A 25,230-nucleotide genomic window follows, 5' to 3' on the forward strand; every position below is an offset into this window, starting at 1 on the left:
CTCCTGATGAGGTGCAATGTAAAATGCACAGCATCACCTTTGGTGTCTTCAAAACTACTAAAGCTAAATCTAATCAAGCCTTAAGATCCATGCTGTTCCATACCACAGCTACCAGCTACGTGTGGCTATTTAAATATAAATTAATGCATACAAATTAAATAAAATGTAAAATCCAGTTACTCAGCCACACCGGCAAATTTTAAGTGCTCAGTGACTACATGTGGCTAGTGACTACCATATTGGACATTGCAAAGGACATTTTCATCATCACAGAAAGTTCTGTTGGGTAATACTGAGATATAATATCCAGATTATAGAAAATACAGGGAGAGGGAAATGAATTAAACCCACAACAGTGAAACAAATCCAGCACATGTCTCATTCTATTAATACAAGACAATAAACCTGGTCTCTTCAATGTGTCACGTCAGAAAAAACTAAAGGGGGAAAGAGGAGGACTCAGTCTTAGAGTCTCAAGTAACCAAAGAAGATTTAATAGAGGATTCCCTGAAGGTCTAGTGTTAGGACTCTGCAGTTCCACTGTTGAGAGTATAGGTTCGATCCTTGGTCAGGGAACTAAGATTCCCACAAGCTAAGCAGCAAGGTCAAAAAAGAAAAGACTTAACAACCAAATCCAATGAGTGCTTTTGACTATCCTGGCTTGAGAAAAGCCGACTATAAAAGATATTTGGGCAATGATTGGGAAAAACTGAATATGAACTTAAATATTAAAATATTTAAGTATTAAGATATTAAAGATATAAGATATTAAAAATCACTGTTTGATTCTTTTGGTGTAATATGGTATTGTGATAATGTTAGAGGTCATAATTTTTAGAAAATTTACACTAGAGTATTTAGGAGTAAAGTGTCATGACATCTCCAATTCACTTTCTAAAAGATCAGCCAAAATAAACACACACACAAATGTAGATGAAGTGAAATATTAACAACAGTTCAATCTAAGCAGTGTGCATAGAGATAATGATACTATTCTTTTAACTTCTGTGTATTGAAATTTTCATAATGTGGGAAAAGAAGTTAAGGGAAAAAAACTTTGCCTCCACACTGACATTGACAATGTAAAGTCCTGGTTTTCATGGACAAAGTCTACTGGGGAAATTAATGTAGTTGATGAACAGTATTGTGATTTTTCTCTGATTTTGCCTTATTCTTATTACTTCATTTTTGAAGGAAATGCAGGAAATATCAATTCAAACTTCCTATGCTCTGGAACCGAAGAAGGCAATGGCACCCCACTCCAGTACTTTTGCCTGGAAAATCCCATGGATGGAGGAGCCTGAAGGGCTGCAGTCCATGGGGTCCCTGAGGGTCAGACACGACTGAGTGACTTCACTTTCACTTTTCACTTTCATGCATTGGAGAAGTAAATGGCAACCCACTCCAGTACTCTTGGCTTGAGAATCCTATGGACAGAGGAATCCATGGGGTCACAAAGAGTTGGACATAACTGAGCGACTAACTTTCTATACTCATGTTCTGGGATTCAGAGACTAAGAGCTGCTGCTGCTTCCCTGTCAGCTGAGCCCATTGTCAGACTGGTGTTTGGTAGTCCAGGATGGAGGTAGACCAGTTGCCTGCTCCATGGGCGCTGCCAAATCACTGTATCTGGGGGTACTGGCCCACAGCCTAGACATTCTATCTCCTCTGAATTGAATTCACTTTTGATCCCTCTCATGATACATGCTGCTGGGCTACAGACATTCAAGGTTCTGTTTTGGGACCAGGACACCAGAAAAGAGAGCTGGAAGCACCTCAGAGCCTTTCTGGGCCAAGACCAGAGGTGGGGTTCAGAAAATACAAGCCCCGCGAGCGTCATGGGAGTTTACACAAGAAGGGAAGCTTTTCCTCAAGATGCCTGGACTGCGATAAGAAATTTGCACAAAGCCAGGCTGACACCTAGTGGTTATTTTCTGCATTGACATCCTTCTAACGAGAAAGTGCTGTGTTAAGTCACTTCAGTCCTGTCTAACTCTGTGAGGCCCTTTGGACTATAGCCTGCCAGGCTCTCTCCATGGGATTCTCCAGGCAAGAATACTAGAGTGGGTTGCCATTTCCTCCTCCAGGGGATCTTCCGACCCAGAGATGGAGCCCATATCTCTTACAACTCCTGCATTGGATATAATGTAAAAATACGTTTCTTAAGTCTCCTGCATTAATGTAATGTAAAAATACATTAAATTTAATACATTAAAAATGTTTAACACATTTTTAAATACAAATGCATTATTAAAATACATTAAACTTTTTTAATGTATTAACATACATTTAATGTATTTTTAAAATCTGTTTTACAAATAATGACATTCATTGAGTAAACTTTGGAACATAAAAAAAAGCATAAAGAAGGAAAATAAAACGTTAAGAGAGAGAACCATTTGTAATGTTATATTGTATCTATATCTTTTAACTATTTTTCTTTTTTTAAAAATAAATATTCCTAGCATTTTACTTATTTAAGCCACTGTATGCCACACAGGATTTTAGTTTTCCGATCAGGGATCACACCTGTGCCCCCTGCACTGGGAAGCATGGAGTCTTAACCACTGGACCTCCATTTGTATTTTACAATGTATTTTAAAAAATTTAATGTATGAAATGCATTTATGTGTTTTAAAAATACATTAAAAAGATTTAAGTTCACTTTCTTATCCGTGGAAAAGAGGAATTGTTCTTACTTTGTCTGAATTTTTTTTAAATGCCAGAGATAGAAAGGGGTTTCCCTTGGAACATGTGCCCCTCCTCCTCTTCCATAAGGGAAAATGCCCAACAATTAATTGTTCCAAAACTCAGCCCTCTGCCAGGCGCTGTGCTCCAGTGTATGTGCTCACAGCATCCTTGCAACAAACCACATTGCCCTTACTCTCCTGTCACAGGCCAAAAAAAAAAGAGAGGTTTATCGTCACCATGCTGCAGTGTAGACTCATCATCGGAGTTTCTGGTCTCAAATCCAGTGTCTCCACAACAGACTGATGGATTGTATTAGTTTGCTCTTTCATTTCTGGGATTTGATCCTTCCACAAAAATCACCAATTAAGAGATTTTGCCAGTTGAACTAGCATGTAAATGTACTTAATGATACAGAACTACACACTTAAAAATGGTTAAAATGGTATGTATATTTTACCATAACAAAAGAAAAAAAGTGAGGGGGAGCACAGACTCTGACAGGTTGGGAGAACTGACTCAGTGGAAAAGACTGATGCTGGGCAAGACTGAAGGCAGGAGAAGGGGACGACAGAGGATGAGATGGTTGGATGGCATCACCGACTCAATGAACATGAGTTTGAGCAAGCTCTGGGAGTTGGTGATGGACGGGGAAGCCTGGCGTGCCGCAGTCCACAAAGTGACAAAGAGTCGGACACAACTGAGTGACTGAACTGACTAACAATAGTGAGCTTGTTTCTTAGTTGTAACCAGGTCTTGTGGTGCTCATGGTCCCTGAACCACTGGAATGCACCCTAACAGGCAGCCCTCAGTAGGTGCCTGAGGAGACCCCAACACCAACCTTCCACCCACAGTGACAGTCCTGTTTATTACAGGAAGGACCAGAGCAACACGCAGGGAAGAATTCTGACCCTTTCAGTACAGACGACCCACGGGCCACTACCCTCAGCTATTAAGACCATCCAGTTCATTTTTCCATTCCAATTCCACGCTCTGGCGCAAAGACAGTCTTCCAATTACGAAACTGGTTTTTACTGCGTGACTCTTCTGTGCAGGTCATCACCCAATATGAGCACTGCTCCACTTGAGAGATGTAGTGTATTTCTATTAATAAATACACCATTTAAATGTCAATTTCTCTTGGAAGCCTGGCCAATGTTCTGACTGTATGAAATTACAACAGCTCCATGGAGGACAAAATGAAGTTTCTGAACCTGTGAGGCTGTGGCCCGGTTTCGGACCATCACATCCACACAGGGCCCACTGAGGCGGCTGCCCAGTTGTCCCTGACCTCAGAGACCGCACTGCCAGGCAACCACGACCCTTCCCCTCTTTCAAACTAGAACAAAATATACAAGGCCAAAGGCAAGACTGTAACAAGATGTTTTCCTTCACATTTATTTCCATTAGGAAATCCCTTTTAAACTTCAGCCTCCAAGAAGTATAGTATCTCCTCGCCCTTTGAGCCATTATTACCTAGAAAGAATATGCCAGGCAATTTTCTAAGTGATGACTTTCAATTTGGGGATTTTTCATTTGACACTCCTCACCCCATAAAGTACGATTTATAATTACCCTGCTCTTCTCAGAACTATTTTCATATTTAAAAATGACCCACACATACACATGAATATTCACTGTACTGCTGACAAGTACAATTTCACTTTCTCACACCAAGTCAGCCGCCCCGTACAGAAGAGAGGGCGCCACCCAGCCTACGCTTTCCTCCACACTGTTCCCTTTTGAATGATGCCTGCTAGTCCGTTTACAGTGCTGTGGTCTTTCTTTCTGCCTATCTTGTGATCCAGTGTACAACCTGGACACCAGGGCCGGTGCTGAGGGGCCACTGAACAACACTGTACTAGATTAAGAGGAAAACATATTTTACGCCTGAGTTGCTTTCAAAGAAAGGGTCAACAAGCAGCCATAGGAAGGACATCCGAAAACCCTGGCAGGACCCACCAGGAATATCAATTACTGCTGAAAGAAACTATAGCTGGGGGATATCATGAATTCAAAGAAAATGGAAGAGCAAGCCAATCTCGATTTCGCCTACCTCACCTTCACTCTTTGTGTCCCTTGGGGTTTCTCCTAACTATGATGCTCGGGTCCCTTCCTGTGCATTCACTCCCTGGAGAAGCTCACGTGGTCCTGTGGCTTTACTGACACTTATGAATCTGTCTCTCCACCCAAACTCATCCCCTCCTCCCCACCCCACGCCCCTCCCCACTGCCAAATCAGCTGGGAATGGATTTACATTCCCAACAGGTATCTGTAACTTAACATGTCCCAAATCCAACTACTGATCTTCCTTCCCAAATCAACTCCACCCACAGCTTCATCCTGGTCTCCTCATAACAAGTCATACCTGACTCCTCTCTTTTCCTCACACCTCACCAAAATCCTATTAGTTCTAAACTAATCCCGAAACAACCAATCATCACCAACCCTAGCCTAAGTCCCCATCACCTCTCACTTACATTCTCCCTTTCTCATTCTTTTGCAGTCACACTGGTCTCCTCTCATGGTTTCAACACATCAGGACACATGCTGGCCTCTGCTCCTGCCATTTCCTCTGCCTTGAACACTCTTCCACTGATACCCACTTAGCTAACTTCCTCACCTCCTCCTAGTCTATGTTCAAATCTCATCTTCGCAATAAGCCCTACACTGATCATGTGTTTTAATTATGCAACTGTATTCCCCCATACCAACTCATGTCCTTACTCCTTTCCCTGGTGTCTCAGACGGTAAAGCGTCTTCCTGCAATGCGGGAGATCCAGGTTCAACCCCTAGGTCCTTACCTGGAAAATTTCATGGAATGAGGAGTCTTGTGGCTCCATGGGGTTCCACAATCCATGGGGTCACAGAGTCAGACACGACTGAGTGACTTCACTTTCACTCTTCCCCAGTCACAGTATCTTCTAATATACTGAATAGAATTACTTCCTCTGTATACCTTACACATCGTATGTTGTCTACTGCTTTTTAAAATATTTTATTTTTGGCTGCGCTTTGCTGCTGCTCGTGGGCTTTCTCTAGTTGCAGCAAGCAAGGGCTACTCTCTAGTTGCAGTGCATGGGCTTCTCATTGTAGCGGCTTCTCTTGCGGCAGAGCACAGGGTTCTAGAGCATGTAGGCTGCAGCAGTTGTGGCCCATGGGTCTAGTTGCCCCTTGACACGTGGAATCTTCCAGGAGCAGTGACTGAACCTGTGTTCGCTGCATCGGCAGGTGGATTCTTAACCACTGGACCACCAGGAAAGTCCCTGTACTTTTCTGATAGAATGTCAGCTCTGTATCATGTAACTGAATGACAATAAACAAGCAACTAAATAATCCCTGACAGAGTAGGCGATCAGTATGTTGTGATTAAATGTACATGCTGAGAATTCACTTCCACAAGAATTGTAACAGCCAGGCTTCCCTGGTGGCTCCGACAGTAAAGCTTCTGTCTACAATGCAAGACACCCAGGTTCAATCTCTGGGTTGGGAAGATCCCCTGGAGAAGGAAATGGCAGCCCACTCCAGTACTCTTGCCTGGAAAATCCCATGGACGGAGGAGCCTGGTAGGCTACTACTGTCAATGGGGTCGCAGAGTCGGACACGACTGAGCGACTTCACTTCTTCATGTGTGTAAATACATATAAAATATATACATATGTATCAATGTACCCAAAATGATCTCACTACATAGATCCCATTTCCAACCCTCATAAGGGCTTCAAAAGTCCCAAACCTAGAGCCTCACATCTACTTTCATCGAATACACTCATCCATACCCAGAGTTAATTTTTACAAATTAATCTCAAATATTGTCACCTATTTAGTTTTCTCACCAAAAACATTTCAACAAGAATCTAATCATAAGGACCTTCTATAAGGGCATGTAGGACATTCTATAACACAGCTTAAATTATGTGGACTTACTTAAATATCAAAATCATGAAACACACAAGGGAGGATATTCTGGACTAACAAAGCAATGACAACCAAATACAGTATGTGATCCTTGATTTGATCAAGGGCAGAGGGCTAATTTTTCAAAATAAAAAAGCCAAGAAATATTAATCTCGGAAAAAAAAAGACACCACCACATCCTCAAAACTCTTGACTGGATTAGGAGCGGAATACTCTCAAACTAGGAAACAGTCTTAGTAAATTTGGGACTTAACTCTGGATTTGTCTAAAACAAGAAATAGTGAGCATCCACCACAGTTCTCTAGGTAGTCGGGCAGAGAGGAAATCTGACTCAGACCACTGAGCAGGGCCTGACGCATGACCACATGCACCCTTGACCATCACAGCAGCCTCTGTCTGCAGGAGCATGGCCCAGCCAGGTGGGACTGGATCAAGGAACCACCACTGGCTTCTGAAAGTTCTTGGTTTCTTCACTTTGATACAAATTCTAGATTATCCAAAAAGCCTTGAAAGCATGTGCCTATTAATGCTCGTGGAACAAGATCCTTTTTTAAAAAACCTTCACACCACAAGCCCAAACCTGTGGCTGTGTCCCCTACATACACCACAAGACAAGCACTGGGTAAAGATGAATATTTATTCACTTTACAAAGAGAATGGTATTAAATTGCCATAAACAGCTCCATTTATAGACAAATATAACTATACATTACACCAGTAGCTGACTCTAACTTTCCCAAGATGCTTGTATGGCTCCAACTCTACTAGTTGAGCACGGAAATCTGCCACCGAAGTGAGAAGTCCCTCAGAGATAATGGTTTTATGTTTTACATATTCACAGGTGGGAAAAATAAACCCATCTCCCCAGCCCTTTCTTAAGAGCTGAGCTTCCATCTGCATGTTCCCTACAGAGCACTGAGCAAATACTGGCTCATTCTTTAAAAAAAAAAAAATTACTGATAATTTGAAAAGGCTTTTGTAGCACACAAAATACTTCTTTATACATACATAAAAAATCTTGAGTCAGATTTATTTTAAGGTAAACATAGCCTAACACTGCCAAGAGTGGATGATGAAAAGGAACACATTAAATTACGGAATTATAAAAATATTTTCTTTGGAAAAAAATTCCAACAAGGTTATCATTAATATCTAAAACCAAAGAGAAAAAAATAAACAATTGTTCTTTGATCCATTAGTAGTTTAAATAAAAATGAAAACCTCTTCAAAAGCAGCTGTAACTGAATCTTAAAAAGTTGTGGGTAATGAGCACTTCTAAATCCATACACTGATGATTCTTTACAGGCAACCTGCAGTCAAGAAAAATCCTTAATATGGCTAATTCTTTACTTTTTAATCATCATGATTTCTGTGTATTTTAAAAAAATATTTCACATGACAGCTTGAAAAATAAGTGGTTGTTTTGGGGAAGCACTCCAAATATTCAATCTGATTCAAATCAGATTACCACAGTTGAGAAGCCAGGAAAACTGGTGATTTTATTTATTTTTTTTTAATCACAATCATTTTTACTCATTTTTAGTTTATCCCTTCATGTTTTATGAAAATGTACCAAACTGTTTCACTAGTGCTGCTTCGTATCAGGACGTGATGAAAGATACCAACCTGAGACAGGAGCTGACTCCTTCATTAAAGTCCAGTTCTTGAACCCTTACATGGGAAATGTCTTTTCATTTATGTCAATCCTTGGCATAACCAATCATACGAAGATATTATATTATAAAAATATACCATATATTGGACACTCATGTCAGTACATTGCAGAAAATGTGTCTATTTACTGTGTAAAGTTTATTAACATTTGAATGAAACTCTCTTATTTACACAGTTAGGTCTGGGGTGTTCAGGACAGCAAAGTGGCATAGGAACCACCATTAGGAATTTGGAAATGTGCAGCGGTCCTTGGCATCTGTCAGAGACAACCCTCCCCAGGAGAACTCGGCAGCAGTGGGTAAGGTGAGCCAGTTTACACAGTTCATTTCGCCTGTTCTTTTCTGTTCATTCTTCTTCACTTTCATTCTCAGGATCTAAATCAGAATCTCCATTTAATTCCTTTTCACTTGCCACATCTCTGTCCTCACCATTTTCTTCATCTTTGTCTTCATCATCCCCTTCTTCCTCTTCATTCTCTTCATCAACATCCTCATCTTTTTCACTTGCTTTCTCATCCTCATCTTCATCCCAATTATCCTGGTGGAAATAGTAAGCAAAGAAAGCATGATTGAAGGCCTCAGTCTTACAGAGTACAAGGATATAAGGCATGTTTATGTACCAGGAAACAAATTACTCACATCAGAATCCTTATCTGCTATTTCATCATCAGATTCCTCTTCAGAAGATTCTGTAAGAAGAGGGAAACCTAGTTTTAATTTTGTGATCAAAGCAAAGGGCATAGCACTGAAAGCTAATAAATGGAATCAGACTCCTGAATTTACTTTTAGAAATGTATTTAGCTGTCCTCCATCTAAGAAGGATTATGTTCTACTTCTAAAAGAAGCACAATGTTATGCCAATTATATCTCAACAAAAGGGGGGAGGAAAGGTGGGATCACAAGAAGTGTAATTAATTCAGGTACATTTTTATGTTCTTCAGTTATGTTTTATAGCTTTCTCTATAAAGGTTTTGCTTCATTTTTTAGAGGTATTTCTAGATAGTTTTGGATGCTGCTGTGAAAGGGATCTTTTTTCCTAATACATTTTCTGAATGGGACATTATGGACATACAATTACTGGGACATAATAATGCTACCAATTCCTTTTTTGCTAGATCTTGGTATCCAGTAAGCTTGCCTATTTGCATATCTTAATAACAATGCAACTGCAGATTCTGCTGTATTTTCTATGTGGAGAAGAAAAACAACTGCAAGGTCCAATGTTCTAGAATTCATTTCTTTCATAAAGTATAAGGCAGGATATCCAGAAGTAATAAAAGGTACACTATTGTCTTGTTAATGACTTTATGGGAATGCTTCTAAACCTTATGTCTGATGTAGATTTATTAAGGAAACTCCCTTACTTAAAATCCTAGGTTGCTTAATATATAGTGCTCATGGTAATCTGTTAATGTGGTAATAACTACAGTGATAAGGTTTCTTGACGCTAAATCATGTTATAATCTTTAAATACATTCTACTTGACAATGAAACATGATTTTACTTCTATAATTAATCTGCTACTTAGGATATTTGAGGATGGCCTAAAATGTTATTTTGACTACATTTTTCTGGTTCTGATTCATAAAATGCCTGAACTGTTCATATATGACAAAAATGACTTGTTCCTTAAAAGACTAATAAAAGTCATTTATAAAACCTGTGTCTGGTACCTTGTGAGGAAAGATTTTGATTAAGTAAATTCAAAACTATTACTTCAAGGTTTCTCTAAGTCAATTTGGTCATTGAAGCTTCCCAAGAAATTACCTATACCATCCAGGTTTTCTGTATGTGCATGGCTGTTCATGGTGTTCTATTTAAATCTCTTCCATACCCGATGCTCTTTTTTGTTACTCTATTTGTGCCCTCTCTTTCATTTGATCACATTTCTGCCGGTTTCGCCAAGGGCTTGCCCGTTTTATCAGGGAAGGTGTGCCAAAGCACGATCTTACTCACAAGTCGCAGAGTTGAGCCAATGTGAAAATGAATTGTTAAGCATATACCCTAAGTCTTTACCTTCTTCATACACCAACTTTGCCTTCTGAGCAGGACAAGTCGTTTCCTTTGTTTTCTCTGACGCTGTAACCTGAAAGACAATCAAGTGCTATTGTGAAGTGGAATGTAAATTTATCTCAAGTATCACACAACCTCCCCAACAGTAAACTCACCCTCACCCTCATCCATGAAATGGATGACCTTAACATGATGCAGTTCAAATATCAGACAAAAGGCAAGTGCATCAAATCCAAGAAAGAATTACTCTGTGTAATTACTCTGAAAATGCTTCTCAGGTTAAGATTTCCTTCTGTGACCAAAAGCTGCAGCAATACCCTGCAACTCTTGCTCACAGCACCACAACCACTCTAACTATATTAAGTTCAAACACTGATGGTGACGAGCTAAAGTTGACTCAAGTACAACAAAGCTTACTTACTATCAAATACATAGCACTGCCTAGTTAAAAATTAGGTCTTCATCTACCAGTTTTTGTTTTAACTGAAATGGGGCACTTTCAACAGCCAGGCAAACAATCCTTATTCCTCTCTCCATTACTCCCACATTCAAATGTTTGGCACAAAACAATCTGATCTACTCACTTGTGTGATTAGAAGGATAAGCTTTCCGTGAAGGTGGGAGAGCTTCTGAAAAGTTTTTACTCTGCTTTCCATTAACTGGTACAGGGTCCCCAGCTGGGGTACCAAGTCAGGCAACTACAGAAAGACAACAATAAAAAAGATACTTTGACACTATCATAACAAAACATAGATAACAAATATATAAATCATGTTCACATATGCCTGCAGATTCAGCCCCAAGCAAATGCTTGCACTTCTAGCGGCAGTGGCAGCCTGTCACATAGCCTAGCAAAATCTCAAACTTTCAGATGCCTTTACTGTACTAACAGCAAAAACAAATAATACATTTTTAAAAAAGAATGATACAAGGTCAGGAGAAACTGCAAGGCAAGACAAACTGCAGGCTGGGGCCTCTCTGTGCTGATCATATTATTTTTGAGAACATCAATATAAAGGAGACAGTAAATAAAAAGTACCCTCAACCACATATTTCTTAAAAAGGACTTCACTCTGAAACTTCCTCTCTGATGATATCACAGGATCAACCTCTACCATTAGGTCCCAGTAGCTAGAGGAAGCTTTTCAGAGCTTCCAGAGACCCACTGGACAGAGTGACAGACTACAAAGCTGACCTTAGAGTATTTCAAACATACTTCCTGTTAAACATACTTCCTCTGACTTATGCTTCAGAAATTAAAGCAGGAAATTATTTTATTCGTCCCTCCAGAGCTGTAGAAATAGGGACCCTACTCTTTGCCCTTTAACTAGCCTTTACTTGCCCTCCTATCTGACACTAAAGTAAATAAGAGTATTTCATTCAAATGTTAAATTTTTAAACAGTGAAAATGAGTGTGTGTACATTACTAAAGCCCCCATGCCTAGCAATCTTTGACTTAAGAGAAAGTGCTTAAAGATACCTGATAAGGAAGAAATTAAGGCAAGGTGGAAGAAAAGCACTGTTCTCTGAGGAAAGAGGACTGTTTTGGGCTGCAGAGCCTACCCCATACTGTACTTCCACAGTCTATTCTGCCCTGACCTACGTTACACAACTACCATTCCGTAGTTATAACTGAAGGGTTGAATCCAGAAGGGATTCACTTCAAGTCCTCCTAAGGCTCTTTTCACCTCTAAGCAATTCAACAAGGTAACAAAGTAAATGCTGTACTATGCTTGTGGTGATCTCTCCATTCCCATCACCATGCCACTCAACCACCACCCCCCAATCTCCCAAGGCTTCTGTAAGCTAAGAAAACCAATATGCATTCTGTTTCCTGTCTCTTCCCCCATTTTTACTCACTGACAGAGATCACCACAGACATACAGAGAATGAACTGCCAAACTCAAAACAGGTTATCCAGTAGCCTTTCCTATCTCAAACTCCTGAAGGAAAAGGAGCCTGAGAACAAGGGACAGTGATCAGGCAAGAATTGAGTGAAACTGTGTTAAGAAAGGAAGAGCTATAGTTTAAACAGCAATTAAGAATTTTCAACTCTCCATTAAAATCTTTCAAGAAAACCTACTGAAAGATGCTAGATAATCAAATAAAAGGAGGAAAATGCCAACTGCATGATTTTATTTCTAGTTTATTCATTTCTGAATTAATGATGTGGTAATAACACAACTTCTATTATGAGATATAGAACTATTTTTTTTTTCTGGTGCTGCTTTAAGATTTTACACTCCCTCCCTTACATCTGTACAGGTAATAAGGAGCTGACAGTAGCCCCAGCGAAACGTCAGGTATTAAATATTTATATAATTTTTATCACAAACTACCCATTTAGCCTCCTGAGGCAATGTACAACAGAAATGTTAACACGGGGGATATAAACTTTTAAAAGTTACTAAGCTTTTTAGCAGGAGGTGGAGAGATACATACAATGTAAAGATAATTTTGCTAAACAGGTTGTGTATATAAAAAAACATGTGAAGGCTCCTATGTAACTTTTCTCCTTTCTGCATTTTTCAAGCTTCTCTACAGAATATATATTACTTCTAAAACCTGGGTCAACAAAAGACCGGTTTACAAAAGTTAACAACAATGACAGTATGATACTGCACCTGGGAAAAAACAAAACCTTTAAAAGAAGCGGCTGACAGTCAAAGGGCAGATGGTTTTTGTTAAGCCATCACTTCATAATCCTTAGCAAATCCAAACTATTCAACTCCAAACGAACAGACTTACTGTGGATAAGTAGGATGCATGGACCGTTAACACACATTTTAGCCACTGAACCATTAAAATAGCACTGAAAAACAACAAACAAACAACAAATCAACTAACATTCACAAATCCAAAAGTAAATACAACAGAGTTATAAAGATCTAGAAAATGACTCTGCTAAGTCGCTTCAGTCATGTCCGACTCTGTGCGACCCCAGAGATGACAGCCCACCAGGCTCCCCCGTCCCTGGGATTCTCCAGGCAAGAACCCTGGAGTGGGTTGCCATTTCCTTCTCCAATGCATGAAAGTGAAAAGTGAAAGTGAAGTCGCTCAGTCGTGTCCGTTTCTTAGCGACCCCATGGACTGCAGCCTACTAGGCTCCTCCGTCCATGGGATTTTCCAGGCAAGAGTACTGGAGTGGGGTGCCATTGTCAACCACTATTGAATATGACAGTCCTTTCATCCTTTCACTGGGTCTATTTGAGGTCTGTGTAATATAGGAATCTCTTGGGGAAGGAGAGGGGAGTAAGATGGACTAGGTAACAGGACAAAAACCCCTTCCTCTAAAAATAATTCAATTCCAGATATAAAACTAATGTTTTACTTCATAATTAGCTGATACCAAGGCACTAAACTGGGCTCAGTTGACACTGCATTTTATGCTCATGTATCTGAGCCCATCTATTCATCATAAGGTACAAACAGCAAAAGATTTCCAAACCAGCATGAAGACAAACATGGGCCACAAATGTAAGTCAGGCCCTAATTAATGAACTCTTCAACTTTCCTCTGTGAGCTCCAAAGTCTAATGGAGTCTATCAGGAAAAACAACTTAGAAAAGAAAAAATATATTATAGACACTGATGATGCCATCAGATCAGATCAGTCGCTCAGTTGTGTCCGACTCTTTGCGACCCCATGAATCGCAGCACGCCAGGCCTCCCTGTCCATCACCACCTCCCGGAGTTCACGCAGACTCACGTCCATCGAGTCAGTGATGCCATCCAGCCATCTCATCCTCTGTCGTCCCCTTCTCCTCCTGCCCCCAATCCCTCCCAGCATCGGAGTCTTTTCCAATGAGTCAACACTTCGCATGAGCTGGCCAAAGTACTGGAGTTTCAGCTTTAGCATCATTCCTTCCAAAGAAATCCCAGGGCTGATCTCCTTCAGAATGGACTGGTTGGATCTCCTTGCAGTCCAAGGGACTCTCAAGAGTCTTCTCCAACACCACAGTTCAAAAGCATCAATTCTTCAGTGCTCAGCCTTCTTGACAGTCCAAGTCTCACATCCATACATGAGCACAGGAAAAACCATAGCCTTGACTAGACGGACCTTTGTTGGCAAAGTAATGTCTCTGTTTTTGAATATGCTATCTAGGTTGGTCATAACTTTCCTTCCAAGGAGTAAGCATCTTTTAATTTCATGGCTGCACTCACCATCTGTAGTGATTTTGGAGCCCAGAAAAATAAAGTCTGACACTGTTTCCACTGTTTCCCCACCTATTTCCCATGAAGTGGTGGGACCAGATGCCATGATCTTCGTTTTCTGAATGTTGAGCTTTAAGCCAACTTTTTCACTCTTCACTTTCACTTATCATCAAGAGGCTTTTTAGTTCCTCTTCACTTTCTGCCATAAGGATGGTGTCATCTGCATATCTGAGGTTATTGATATTTCTCCCGGCAATCTTGATTCCATAGTACAAGCTTAATATCTTTGAGAAATCAACATCCCCTGCGTGTGTGCTAAGCTGTTTCAGTCGTGTCTGACTCTTTGCGACCCTATGGACTGTAGCCCGCCAGGCTCCTCTGTCCATGAGATTCTCCAGGCAAGAATACTGGAGTGGGTTGCCATGCCCTCCTCCAGGGGATCTTCCTGACCCAGGGATTGAACCTGTATCTCCTACATCTACCTGCACTGGCAGGCGGGTTCTTTACCACTGGCACCACCTGAGGAGGCCCATCAACATCCTATCTAAATGTTTAATCATCAAATTAACAAAAGATGACTCATAAGATTTAGTTATATAAAATTGTTTCCTTATAGTGTCTTTTAGCAACTACCAGAGACTGAACAAGTTCTACAAATGGCCAGTTTTACACATCATGATTAGGCCTAAATCATTAAAAATTAATCCACTAAATGGCCTGCGTTGTTTTCTAAAGGAAAGGAAAAAAACTCTAATACAATCTTGGAAATAAGAATCATTCAATTTAAAGTAAGTGCAGAGATCAATATTTCACACTTAAAAGAGTTTTATTAGAATTTCGGGCTACCTACTATGTAGTAACATGCTGTAAGACATTGCTGTTATTAAACAATCACATTTAAAATATTTATAATATCAAAGCAATTTAGGTTGCCCAAACGTCTTACCTATTAGGATGTCCTTGTAATCTCTTTGTAAGCTGAGGAAAAGAAAAACAGTATTAGTCACAGTACTTCAGAGCCAGCCAATCTCTCATCAATTCACACGAAAACACATCCAGAGAACCAAAGGAAAAGAACAGCCATATTAGGAAATCATTATTCTTGTTTCCTAACTCCTAAATGTTTTGACCAATTTAACATCATCTAGGAATACACTCCTAAAATAACAGTAATTATCTGATAAAAATCTAGGCTAGGACTTATGAATGAAATGTCCAAAACAGACACAAAGACAGAAAATAGATTAGTGGTTGCCAGACACTGGGGAGTAAGGACAAACGGGACGTGACTAATGGGTACAGGCTTTCTTTTTGGTGCGGCAGTTGTACAGTCTATAATATACTATACAACACTGTACACTTTAAAGGTATGTAAATTATATCTCAATTTTTAAAATATATAGAAAAAAATCTAGGTTAGGAAACTTTTGGCTGAGGAGATCTAGTGGTCATCTATCACCCACTCTTAAGCACCCTGCTCGCTTACATACTGCAAATCCATGTCTGGATTTTCATCTTCGAGTCACAGCATTAGGACCTTAGAATGAAAAGTGTACTCAGTTACCTCTTGCAACAACGGAATAACAGCATGCAGGGGCATCCTTAATACAGTTCTCTTTATTAAGTTTAAATTCCTAGTTTGAAGTACTTTCTGTGAGGGGGGAAAAAAAATATAAATAAGCATACTCAGAAACTAAGGACACTACAGGAAATACTGTCAGTAAAAATGATCTTAAAAACCACACAATGAAGAACCAACTGAATTTTAGCAAATAAAGGTTGGGATTAAATGAAGAATGCACTATTTCTTATGGCTATCAGACAAGTATAGTCGGCAAGTTATCAGGACATTTACTCCTTGGACTCTTTACCTTCTAGCCTTCCCTTCAACCCACCTCCCTCAGGCAACTACTGAAGTATATATTTGGTTTGCATTTTCTAGAATTTTTATATAACTGAGAGCAAGCTATATGTACTTTTTTGCCTGGCTTCTTTCTCATAGCGTAAGTTTGAGATTCATCCATGTTGTTGATGAAGCAATACCCATTCCTTACACTGCTAGATAATAGTTTGTTTATCCCTTCACATGTGGGGAGTTCTTTCCAGCTTGGGGCAGGTATTCCTGTACAAGTCTTTGTATGAACACTGGTTCTTGTGGTAAATACCTAAGGACAGAATGGCACATTCTTGTGGTAGATGTGTCCTTAAGAAACTGCCAAACTGTTTTCCAAAGCAGGTGTACTATTTTACCTCCCACCAGCAAGACATGAGAGCTTCAGTTACTCTGCATACTCCCCAACGGACGGTACTGCTGTTTAACTTTTAATAAATCGTAACGGACAGGTAGCTGTCATCTCATTGTGGCTTTAATTTGCATTTATGATGATTAATGATGTTTAATACCTTTATATGCACTCACTGGCCACTGGAGTATCTGTGAAATATCTGTTCACACCTTTACCAATTGGTTTTTATTTGAGTCTCACAAATAAGTTAAAAGAGTTCTATAAATTCTGGATGTAAGTTTTTTGTCTGATACATAAGTCGCTTTTTTTTGCCAACCTATGGCTTGCCTTTTCATTATCTTAACAGTGCCATTTCAAGAAAGCAGCTTTAATTTTTTATTAAATCCAAGGGACCAATATTTCCCTAAGTGTGGATTTTGTTGGAATATAGTTTTAAAGAAAGAGAAAAAATAAAAGTTTACAAGATAATCAGCCAGAGGTAAATATTAACTGGATATTTGATAATTTTAAGGAATCATCATTTCCTTTTTTTAGGTGATAACAGATTGTGGTTATGTTTTTAAAAGGAATTGCTATTGTCAGAGTTGAACAGGGGTATATTTGTGGTTGAAATAAATAATACGTCTGAAATTTGATTCACTATAATCTGGGGAGGGGCATGGCAAACAGATAAAACAAGAACAGGTTGGTTAGTGTTGATAATTTTTGAAACTGAGTGATGGGTTCACTGTGGCCCATTGTACTATTACGAGATGTTTCTTTAAAAAAAAAAAAAAAAAGATAACTGATTCACTTGTACTACTAAGGAATTTTTCAAAGCACAATTAAGTAAGCTATGATGGCAAATAAGTTATATTTTTTTAAAACACTGTTTTCTGTAGCTTATTTTTCACCAAATCCTCACCGAGGTTTCTTCACCATGTTAGACTAAAATTGATCTCCCAAGATACATACGCTCACAAACTGTTTTGAAAGTGATTTTAGGTTTTCACATATGTCTGGTTTCCCCCCTCATTTTACAAAATCACCTTAAACATAGGACATTCCCATTTAGATCAAAATATAAAGCAGAGAAACACTATTCATGGGTTGCCTATTCAAGTCACATCTATACTAAGTGGCACCAAGAGTCACTAATAACAAATGCGCTGAGCAAATGGAAACCTGCTTTAATCTAATCAGGTAGTGCTTAAGTCCATTTTTTTTTTACACTTAAATTTTCTCTACAGACCACTTTCAAATTCTGGAATTTAAGAGGACCGAATTAAGCAACATACAAGCAGTCACCAACTTACAAACACAAAAATAGCAAATGCCTCCCTTTTATATACCCCCAACCCTCTTGAATTTTTCCCTCAAACCTCCTATCCATTGCCAAGGTTCCACCTCACCGCCCCCTCTCACGGCCAGGGGGAAATAAGTTTCTGGAATCCAGAGTAAAAACTCAGGAACGCATTTTCCTACAGAAAAAAATATAAATTGTGATCTAGAATGCTGAGTATTATAATTCAGCTACACAACGTTTATAAAGGCTTTTGTGAACTAAAGCCTAAGAACCCAGTAACAAGTCACAACAATATTTCTATGAGAAAATGCATTCCAGGTTCAAAATAACTCAATTCAATCCCTTTGTAGGTTGGTGACTGTCTGTATAGTGCCACCAAGAGACAGACATTTGACTAAACTCACAAAACAGTAAATTCAAGACAGTACATGACTATTCACTCTGTAAATGTGCTGTCAATTGCCTTCTAAGAAAAATTAACCATCTTATTCCTTTAAAAACTGCTATAATACTTACATTTAGAATTTCAAAATCATTACTTTCTAAGCCCTGTGTGAGGAGAACTGGAAAACTATTTGTCTGTGGAAGGTTGTCCTTTTCTTTTTTTGAAGCTATATCCAGGGCTCCCAGGCGTTCTTCAATGCTAACCTACAGAACATAAATGACCAGTTAATGTTGCACCAGACAAGACCTAAACCAGTTTGGTCAAATTACTCTGTGTTTATGTCTCAGGAGACAAAAAGCTCTAACTGATTTACACCTCAACACTGAAAAACACAAACATGCTCTTTCTCATTCCAATAGAATCTCATCACCATAAAGCCAATGCGGCACACGAGTGTAACGACTACAGTCCACGTTCACAGATTTTAGCGGGGGGAGAAAAAACCTGAAAAATCACAATTTGAGAATTTAATTCATAAAAATCCCTCTGTAAGATTCAAAAAAGAGAAGGGTCTGAAATCTGATTACTAGAGCCTAAGAAAAAACCTATAATTTCCCCCTTCTATAGTTTTCTATAAAAGCTTCCCTGTAGTATAACCTTCTCTTGCCATCAACCTCAAATCTCTTGCTAACAAATATTATCGAAAGAGCACAGATTCTCCCCCAAATTTATAAGATGTCTTCCTATTTTCCTTTTTATTTGCTACAGAAACTGACTTGTACTTAACCAATCCCTCTGAAAGCAAATCTAACAACTATGTTCTGCCAGCCCCTTGGTAAATGAATCAAAATACAAATGATCTATTATTACCAAAACAAACAAATATGCTTTGGTAAAGCCTCCTGTCTGGGATATGTTTTACGAAAAACAATTTTTAAAAGGTAGGATGAAATTAAAGGGTTGTATCCAGGCCAAGCTAGAGAGAGTTGGCCATTATTTTTACATACAGATACCACGTTATTGAGTAATAATTTTTATGAATAAAGCTAGACATTTAAAATCAGGTAAGAAACATAACATTCTTTCTCTAACGATACAACAGTTAAAATTTTAGATTATTTAGATCAGAGTGACAAGTGAATGGAAGACAAAAAAGAGGACTTTTCATTGACAAGAAGAGTAAACCATAAGAGGGTTTTAAAAGTTGCAAAAGAATGAAACTTATAAGTGCTTTAAAAGATTATAACGATGATCACTTTTAAAGACTAACTGGCCCTAAACCAGCCAGGAATGCTCAGACAGCCAAGAGAAAAGGCATCATTGGAACTCAGCAACATGCGAAACCCAATGAAAATCATCACAGCAAGTCCTGGTTTAAACCACAATTACCTTATACAGCTAAAAATTAACACATGGCCAGAAGAGCACCCTCTTTAGTTAACAGAGTTTTGTCCTCTCCATTTTCTGAAGTCTTCAGCTTTGGCTCCTTCCAATACATTCATTAGATTCTCCCAAGTCATCTTAAATTTCAAACTAAAACATGGTCAGAAGGATTGTATTACCTCCTTTTCCCCCAATTTCCTCTTGCTCTCTACTTCCTTGGTCTGTGGAGGAGGAGGCTTGACAGCTGCGTGATGACCAGGTATCCCGGGCACCAGAACTTTTGCTTCAGAATTCATCACTGGTGTCCTCACCTGTTACACAGGAATAGGAAGCATGTGACAAAGGAAATTATGTCTTTAGTCCTTGTAACATTTATCCCCAGTGAGAAAACTAACAGATTTTAAAAGGTTTTTCTACTGAAAAGTTTAATACAACTAACTCAATAGGATATGAATTAAAGGTACATTTTAACTGAATATGGGCATTTAAGTACAATCTGAACATTCATGGTTTTAAAGCTTTCAACACCAGGTAAGAGAAAGAATCAAGAAAAACAAAAATCTACCTATTACCTAATGACAGATTGACTTAAAAATGTTAATAGTGAAGCTGTCCCTTTTACTACTACCTTCAATAATTGATCTTTGCCAGAAATGCTCAGACAGCCAAGAGAAAGGTGTCATCTCTGAAACTCAGCCAGAAGCGAAACCGTATGGATGTCATCATAGCATATCTTGGTCATTAGACTGCCAAACACAAGTCTACATGTAGATGCCACATTATATTCAAAATAGAGTATCACAATAACGCTCTTATATATGGTATTTAATTCCAGCCCCATCACGGATTCAAGTTTTATTTCACCCTGAAATACAACAATCCTCTCAACAAAGTTATGGTGCTTTTTAAGTACAGAAACTGATAAAAATAATTTATCAACAAATCTGATATTTATTCAGTGATACTGCATGGGGGGATAGAGGAGGAAGAATTAAATCCAAGGTTTTCAACTTCTAGTCACCTATCCACTGATTCATTCAACAAATTAAGAACACAGAAATGAATAAAGTTTTACAATTTTGATATCTAAAACCTAATCCCACAAAGTTAAGACAAGATCACAAATAAAGATAATATTTAAAGTCTAAACATAGTATTACATGACGATTCAATTCAAATATCTTTTTTCTTAACTTCTAATATACAATGCACTCACCTTTGTTATAGCTGTTTCTACTTTTGGGGCCCAGCAGTTTGAAATATCTCTTATTAAACACATATGAGGTTCTTTGGGATTCAAAGCCTGGGGACGGGATTTTCAAGGGGGACAGAAGGTGGAAGAGGGGGGGGAAAAAAAACTGTTAAACAGAGTAATTGGGAGTAAGAATAAAGTGAAAAAGAAATGCCTACTTGTGCATATTTATAAAAATACAAAAAGGTATAGAAGGTTTCCAGAAAAAACTCCTGGTCACTCAGACTGATCATCATTCAGACTGGGGGCATTTGAGGAAAACGGATAAACTCTGAAGATAGCAAACATAATGTCTACTTTCCTTAGTTATGAACTGCTCTAAGTTTTCACATGTGCACCTTCAAAAGATTGAGATTTTAAATCTAACAAGTTTTAAAGAAAATATTATCAGCTCATTGCCCTTGTAAAGAGTAATCTGCTAAAAAAGACTTGTCCTACTCTAAAATTTCCTACTGCTATCCTTCCACAGGCTAGTCAAAGACAAGCAGTGGCTCAAAGGTGAATTTCTATGTCCTGATACAGTAATAAACAGTTAAGTTTATGCAGCAAAACCCCTATGTATCTACAAGGCTTTAAAGTTATAGGTAATTTCCTATATCCACATAATCAATCAATATCTGAAAGACACAAAGCAAACAGGTAACAGGCTGCATCTGGAGAGTGGGATTATTAAAGGAGTCACATATGGTAAGAGACTTATGTTCACAGCTTAACACTTCTCTCCCCTTTTTTATATCATATCCATGTATTATGTTTTTTAAAAGTAAGTAAATAGCTTTAAATCGAATCAACAACAGATTGCCTGAGCAAGAAATATTCTCTCACCCATGTTGCCCATGCTCTGCAACAAGAGAAGCCACCGCCTTCTCACAGCCTCATCTACTGGATATGCTCATAATTACATACCAGAAGTCCTCAAGAAACTTTTGTAATCAAAAATTTTAAATCATTGCCCCACCTATCACATTTCTACTTGGAATATTCAATGTGTGGTATTACCATGAAATCTTATTTATCTTTTGGGTAACTGGGCAACATTCACCCATACCTGTGGCTACTGAGTACTTGAAATGTGACTAGCCCAAAGTGGTATGTGCTTACAAGTGAATAATACATGCCAGACTTCAAAGACATAATACCAAGTAAAGGAAGGAGAGTAAAACATCTCAAATAATGTTTTATATTAACTCGGGATTAAAATATTATTTTGGATATACTGAGTTAAGTAAAATTACATCGGTGACCCTTGAACAATGCAGAGCCTAGGCGCGCCAACCTTCCATGCAATCGAAAATTCATCACTTATAACTTATAATGTATCCATAGTTCTGGCAACTGTGGATTCAACCACCTTGGATGGTGTAGTAGTACAGTACTTACTATTGAAAAAAGCCCTGTAAAAGTGGACCCACACAGTTCAAATCTGTGTTGTTTAAGGATCAACTGTAGAACCAAAGCTCTCACAAGTTAAAATAAACCACCCACTGAAAGGTCCCTCAGTTAAAGGGAAATATATGACATCTTCTTAAGTATTCCAATAAGCACAGTGTACCCTTTCACAATCATCATCTACAGAGATGTATTGATGTTACACTACTTTACTTCAGGAGCATGTACGTACCACTCGCTCAATGGTGGGCTGAAACCAATTGCCATATACGAGCAACAATGACATTTTGTCTGAGCAGAAACCAGCTGCTAAAATAGGGATAGGTTTTGGTGTTGATTTCTTGCCTTTCCCTGGTGTTGCTATCTGAATTGTACAGTTTGAAGTCAAAGGCTTTTTGCAGTACCTAGAAATGGAAAAACAAATAGATAAGAAAATGTGAAAAGAGGACTCCCCTGGTGACGCAGTGGGTGAGAACCTGCCTGCCAATACAGGGGACACGGATCCAATCCCTGATCTGGGAAGATACCACATGCCAAGGAGCAACTAAGCCCATGAACCACAACTACTGAGCCTGTGCTCTAGAGCCTGGGAGCCAAAACTATTGAAGCCGGGACACTACAGAGCCCATGCTCTGCAACGAGCAGCCACCACAATGAGAAGCCCACACACCACCACAAGACTAGCCCCCACGATGAGAAGCCCACACACCACGAGAAGAGTAGCCCCCATTTACCACAACTAGAGAAAGCCCACACAAAGCCATGAGGACCCAGTGCAGCCCAAAAATAAATTAATTAAATATAAAAACAGAAAATGTGAGATAGCATTTCACACTAATTCTTTGAAGCTGGTGTCAAGTAAAGAAATGGGATCCTCCACTGGCCTCCATGTCAGCACCAGGAGTGAGAGGGTCCCCAGAGCGCCAGTGTTTCTGTCATCTGTCCCCACCCTGCCAACATTCAAGACCTCACCACCAAAATCTGCCATGAGGTACACCTGCTCTATCCCCACAAAAGGCCCCAAGCTTCCAAGTGCTCTCTCACCACCATGAGCTTTCAGACCCAAATGGCTCTGTCCACACCCCTACTCCCCTCAGGCCCATCTCTAAACGCTTCCAATCTCCGAACACTCATCATGACCTCTGCAACACACTTCCAGGGGCAAAATAGTCAGTAAAATATAAATGAAATTAAATCCTCAACTTCAGAGCTCCCCTCACCTTATGCCAGGACCCTTTGCCATGACTTAAGTGTGCACCTTGTTCTTCACTAACGTTCACTACAAGCAGTCTCTTCTTCCACCATCTCTAAAACCACTGAAATTGTCGTCACCAGCTAATGCTAATCCTGTGGCCTCTGGATCACTCAGCCCTTCTTTAAGATGTGAGTGGCTCACTGTCATTCTGTCCAACAATTCTGCTGAAGAATTCCCTTCCTGGTGACTTCCACCGGTGACTTCCACACATGGCGTGCAGACGGATGATCCTTCTGACACCGCCCCCCCACCTCAGTCCTAAGCCTTTTGCCTCCAACAACCTTATCCGTCCCTGTATCTCAGCCACACACACTCACACCACAGACATCTTATCACCGGTAAGTACACATCCTCCATAAATAATTCCAATTCTAAGCACCCCACTAGCTTTCCAACTCTCTCTTCCTAGTTTCCCAACTCCACAACCATCTCCAGCCAGGATTTTTGGCCTCTGCTTTGGCCGTTACCCTTCTATGGCCTATTCTCTTTGCAATGTCTTAAAATTTAGGTCAAACGCCATCAATTATCAGTTTAAAACCCTTTCATGGTAGGCTACTGCCCAAGAAGAAATGCCCAGTCCTTACTGTGGCCCTCTTCTGGGCCCTCAGTTATACGTTCCACGTACACATATGACTATGGGAACAAAGGCCTCGAGGGCTACACACCAAAAGGTTAACAGCTACCTCTAAGGAGTGGAACTCAATGGAGCTCCAGAGACTTGGGTTTTATAACCGTCCATGTGTCCTGAATGTTTTAAAATAAATTATACTGCTTTCATACTTCCTATTGTAAAAGGAAGGGCGGTGGTGGTGGTGGTGTAGTCACTAAGCCGTGTCTGACTTGCAACACCGTGGAGTGTAGCCTGCCAGACTTCTCTGTCCATGGGACTCTCTAGGCACGAGTACTAGAGTAGGCTGCCATTTCCTTCGCCAGGGGATCTTCTTGACCCAGGAATTGAACCCGAGTCTCCTGCATTGCAGGCAGATTCCTTACTGACTGAGCTACAAGGGAAGCTGCCAACTGACAATAAAAAGTTGAAACAATTTTAAAGTTTCACATCATTATGCACACTGACTGAGTCTCAGACCATGTTCACAGCGTATGGCAAGAGCTGGCAAACTTTCTATAAAGAGCCCGATAGTAAATGTTTTTGCTTTGGTGGGGGCCACATATAGTCTCTACTGGATGCAGCCTGCAGGCCATAATTTACTGATTCCTATTCTATGACTATTGTACATAACATCAGCAACATTCCTCTCTGTCCACCAGAACACAAGCATTCACGGACCCACCACTGTGTGACAAGGGCAACACTATCAAAATTAGAAATTAAAGCTTCACCAAAGCTCACAACAAAGTTTTCCTACTAAGCCAATTTCTTTTAAAATTTATGTTAGAACTAACAAAATTTACTAAACACACAGCATAAAAAGCCACCCTCTTTAACCAGAAATATGAAGAAATAGGCCACAACTCCAAAACTCAAGTTTTCATGGGAATGTATGTATTCATACAGACAAAGAATTAAAGCTTTCAGAATGACATTACTGAAAAGTAACAAAGCAAAGAAGGCTGAGGTGGGAGTATAA

General features: G+C 39.4%; 1 protein-coding gene and 2 non-coding genes across 3 annotated transcripts in view; all 3 read right to left on the reverse strand.

Moving 5' to 3' along the window:
• Positions 1 to 7,229: 7,229 nt before the first annotated feature.
• Positions 7,230 to 25,230, reverse strand: part of WDR43 (WD repeat domain 43) — a 39,113-nt gene continuing 21,112 nt past the window's right edge. Inside the window, exons 8-18 of the mRNA XM_061432945.1 lie at positions 22,619 to 22,790; positions 20,962 to 21,048; positions 19,925 to 20,056; positions 18,494 to 18,625; positions 16,011 to 16,097; positions 15,393 to 15,424; positions 13,041 to 13,104; positions 10,877 to 10,990; positions 10,296 to 10,365; positions 8,919 to 8,968; positions 7,230 to 8,817 (exon numbers count right to left, since the gene is read on the reverse strand). Of these exons, the coding sequence (XP_061288929.1) occupies positions 8,626 to 8,817; positions 8,919 to 8,968; positions 10,296 to 10,365; positions 10,877 to 10,990; positions 13,041 to 13,104; positions 15,393 to 15,424; positions 16,011 to 16,097; positions 18,494 to 18,625; positions 19,925 to 20,056; positions 20,962 to 21,048; positions 22,619 to 22,790 (1,132 nt within the window). The 3' untranslated portion in view covers positions 7,230 to 8,625. The remainder of the gene's footprint in view (positions 8,818 to 8,918; positions 8,969 to 10,295; positions 10,366 to 10,876; positions 10,991 to 13,040; positions 13,105 to 15,392; positions 15,425 to 16,010; positions 16,098 to 18,493; positions 18,626 to 19,924; positions 20,057 to 20,961; positions 21,049 to 22,618; positions 22,791 to 25,230) is intronic.
• On the reverse strand, positions 19,653 to 19,728 carry LOC133257885 (small nucleolar RNA SNORD53/SNORD92). The gene has a single exon (XR_009739743.1). It is a non-coding gene; the product is annotated as a small nucleolar RNA SNORD53/SNORD92 (small nucleolar RNA).
• On the reverse strand, positions 20,399 to 20,476 carry LOC133257884 (small nucleolar RNA SNORD53/SNORD92). The gene has a single exon (XR_009739742.1). It is a non-coding gene; the product is annotated as a small nucleolar RNA SNORD53/SNORD92 (small nucleolar RNA).

The sequence above is a fragment of the Bos javanicus genome, chromosome 11 (genome assembly GCF_032452875.1).
Source record: "Bos javanicus breed banteng chromosome 11, ARS-OSU_banteng_1.0, whole genome shotgun sequence".
Lineage (NCBI taxonomy): Eukaryota > Metazoa > Chordata > Mammalia > Artiodactyla > Bovidae > Bos > Bos javanicus.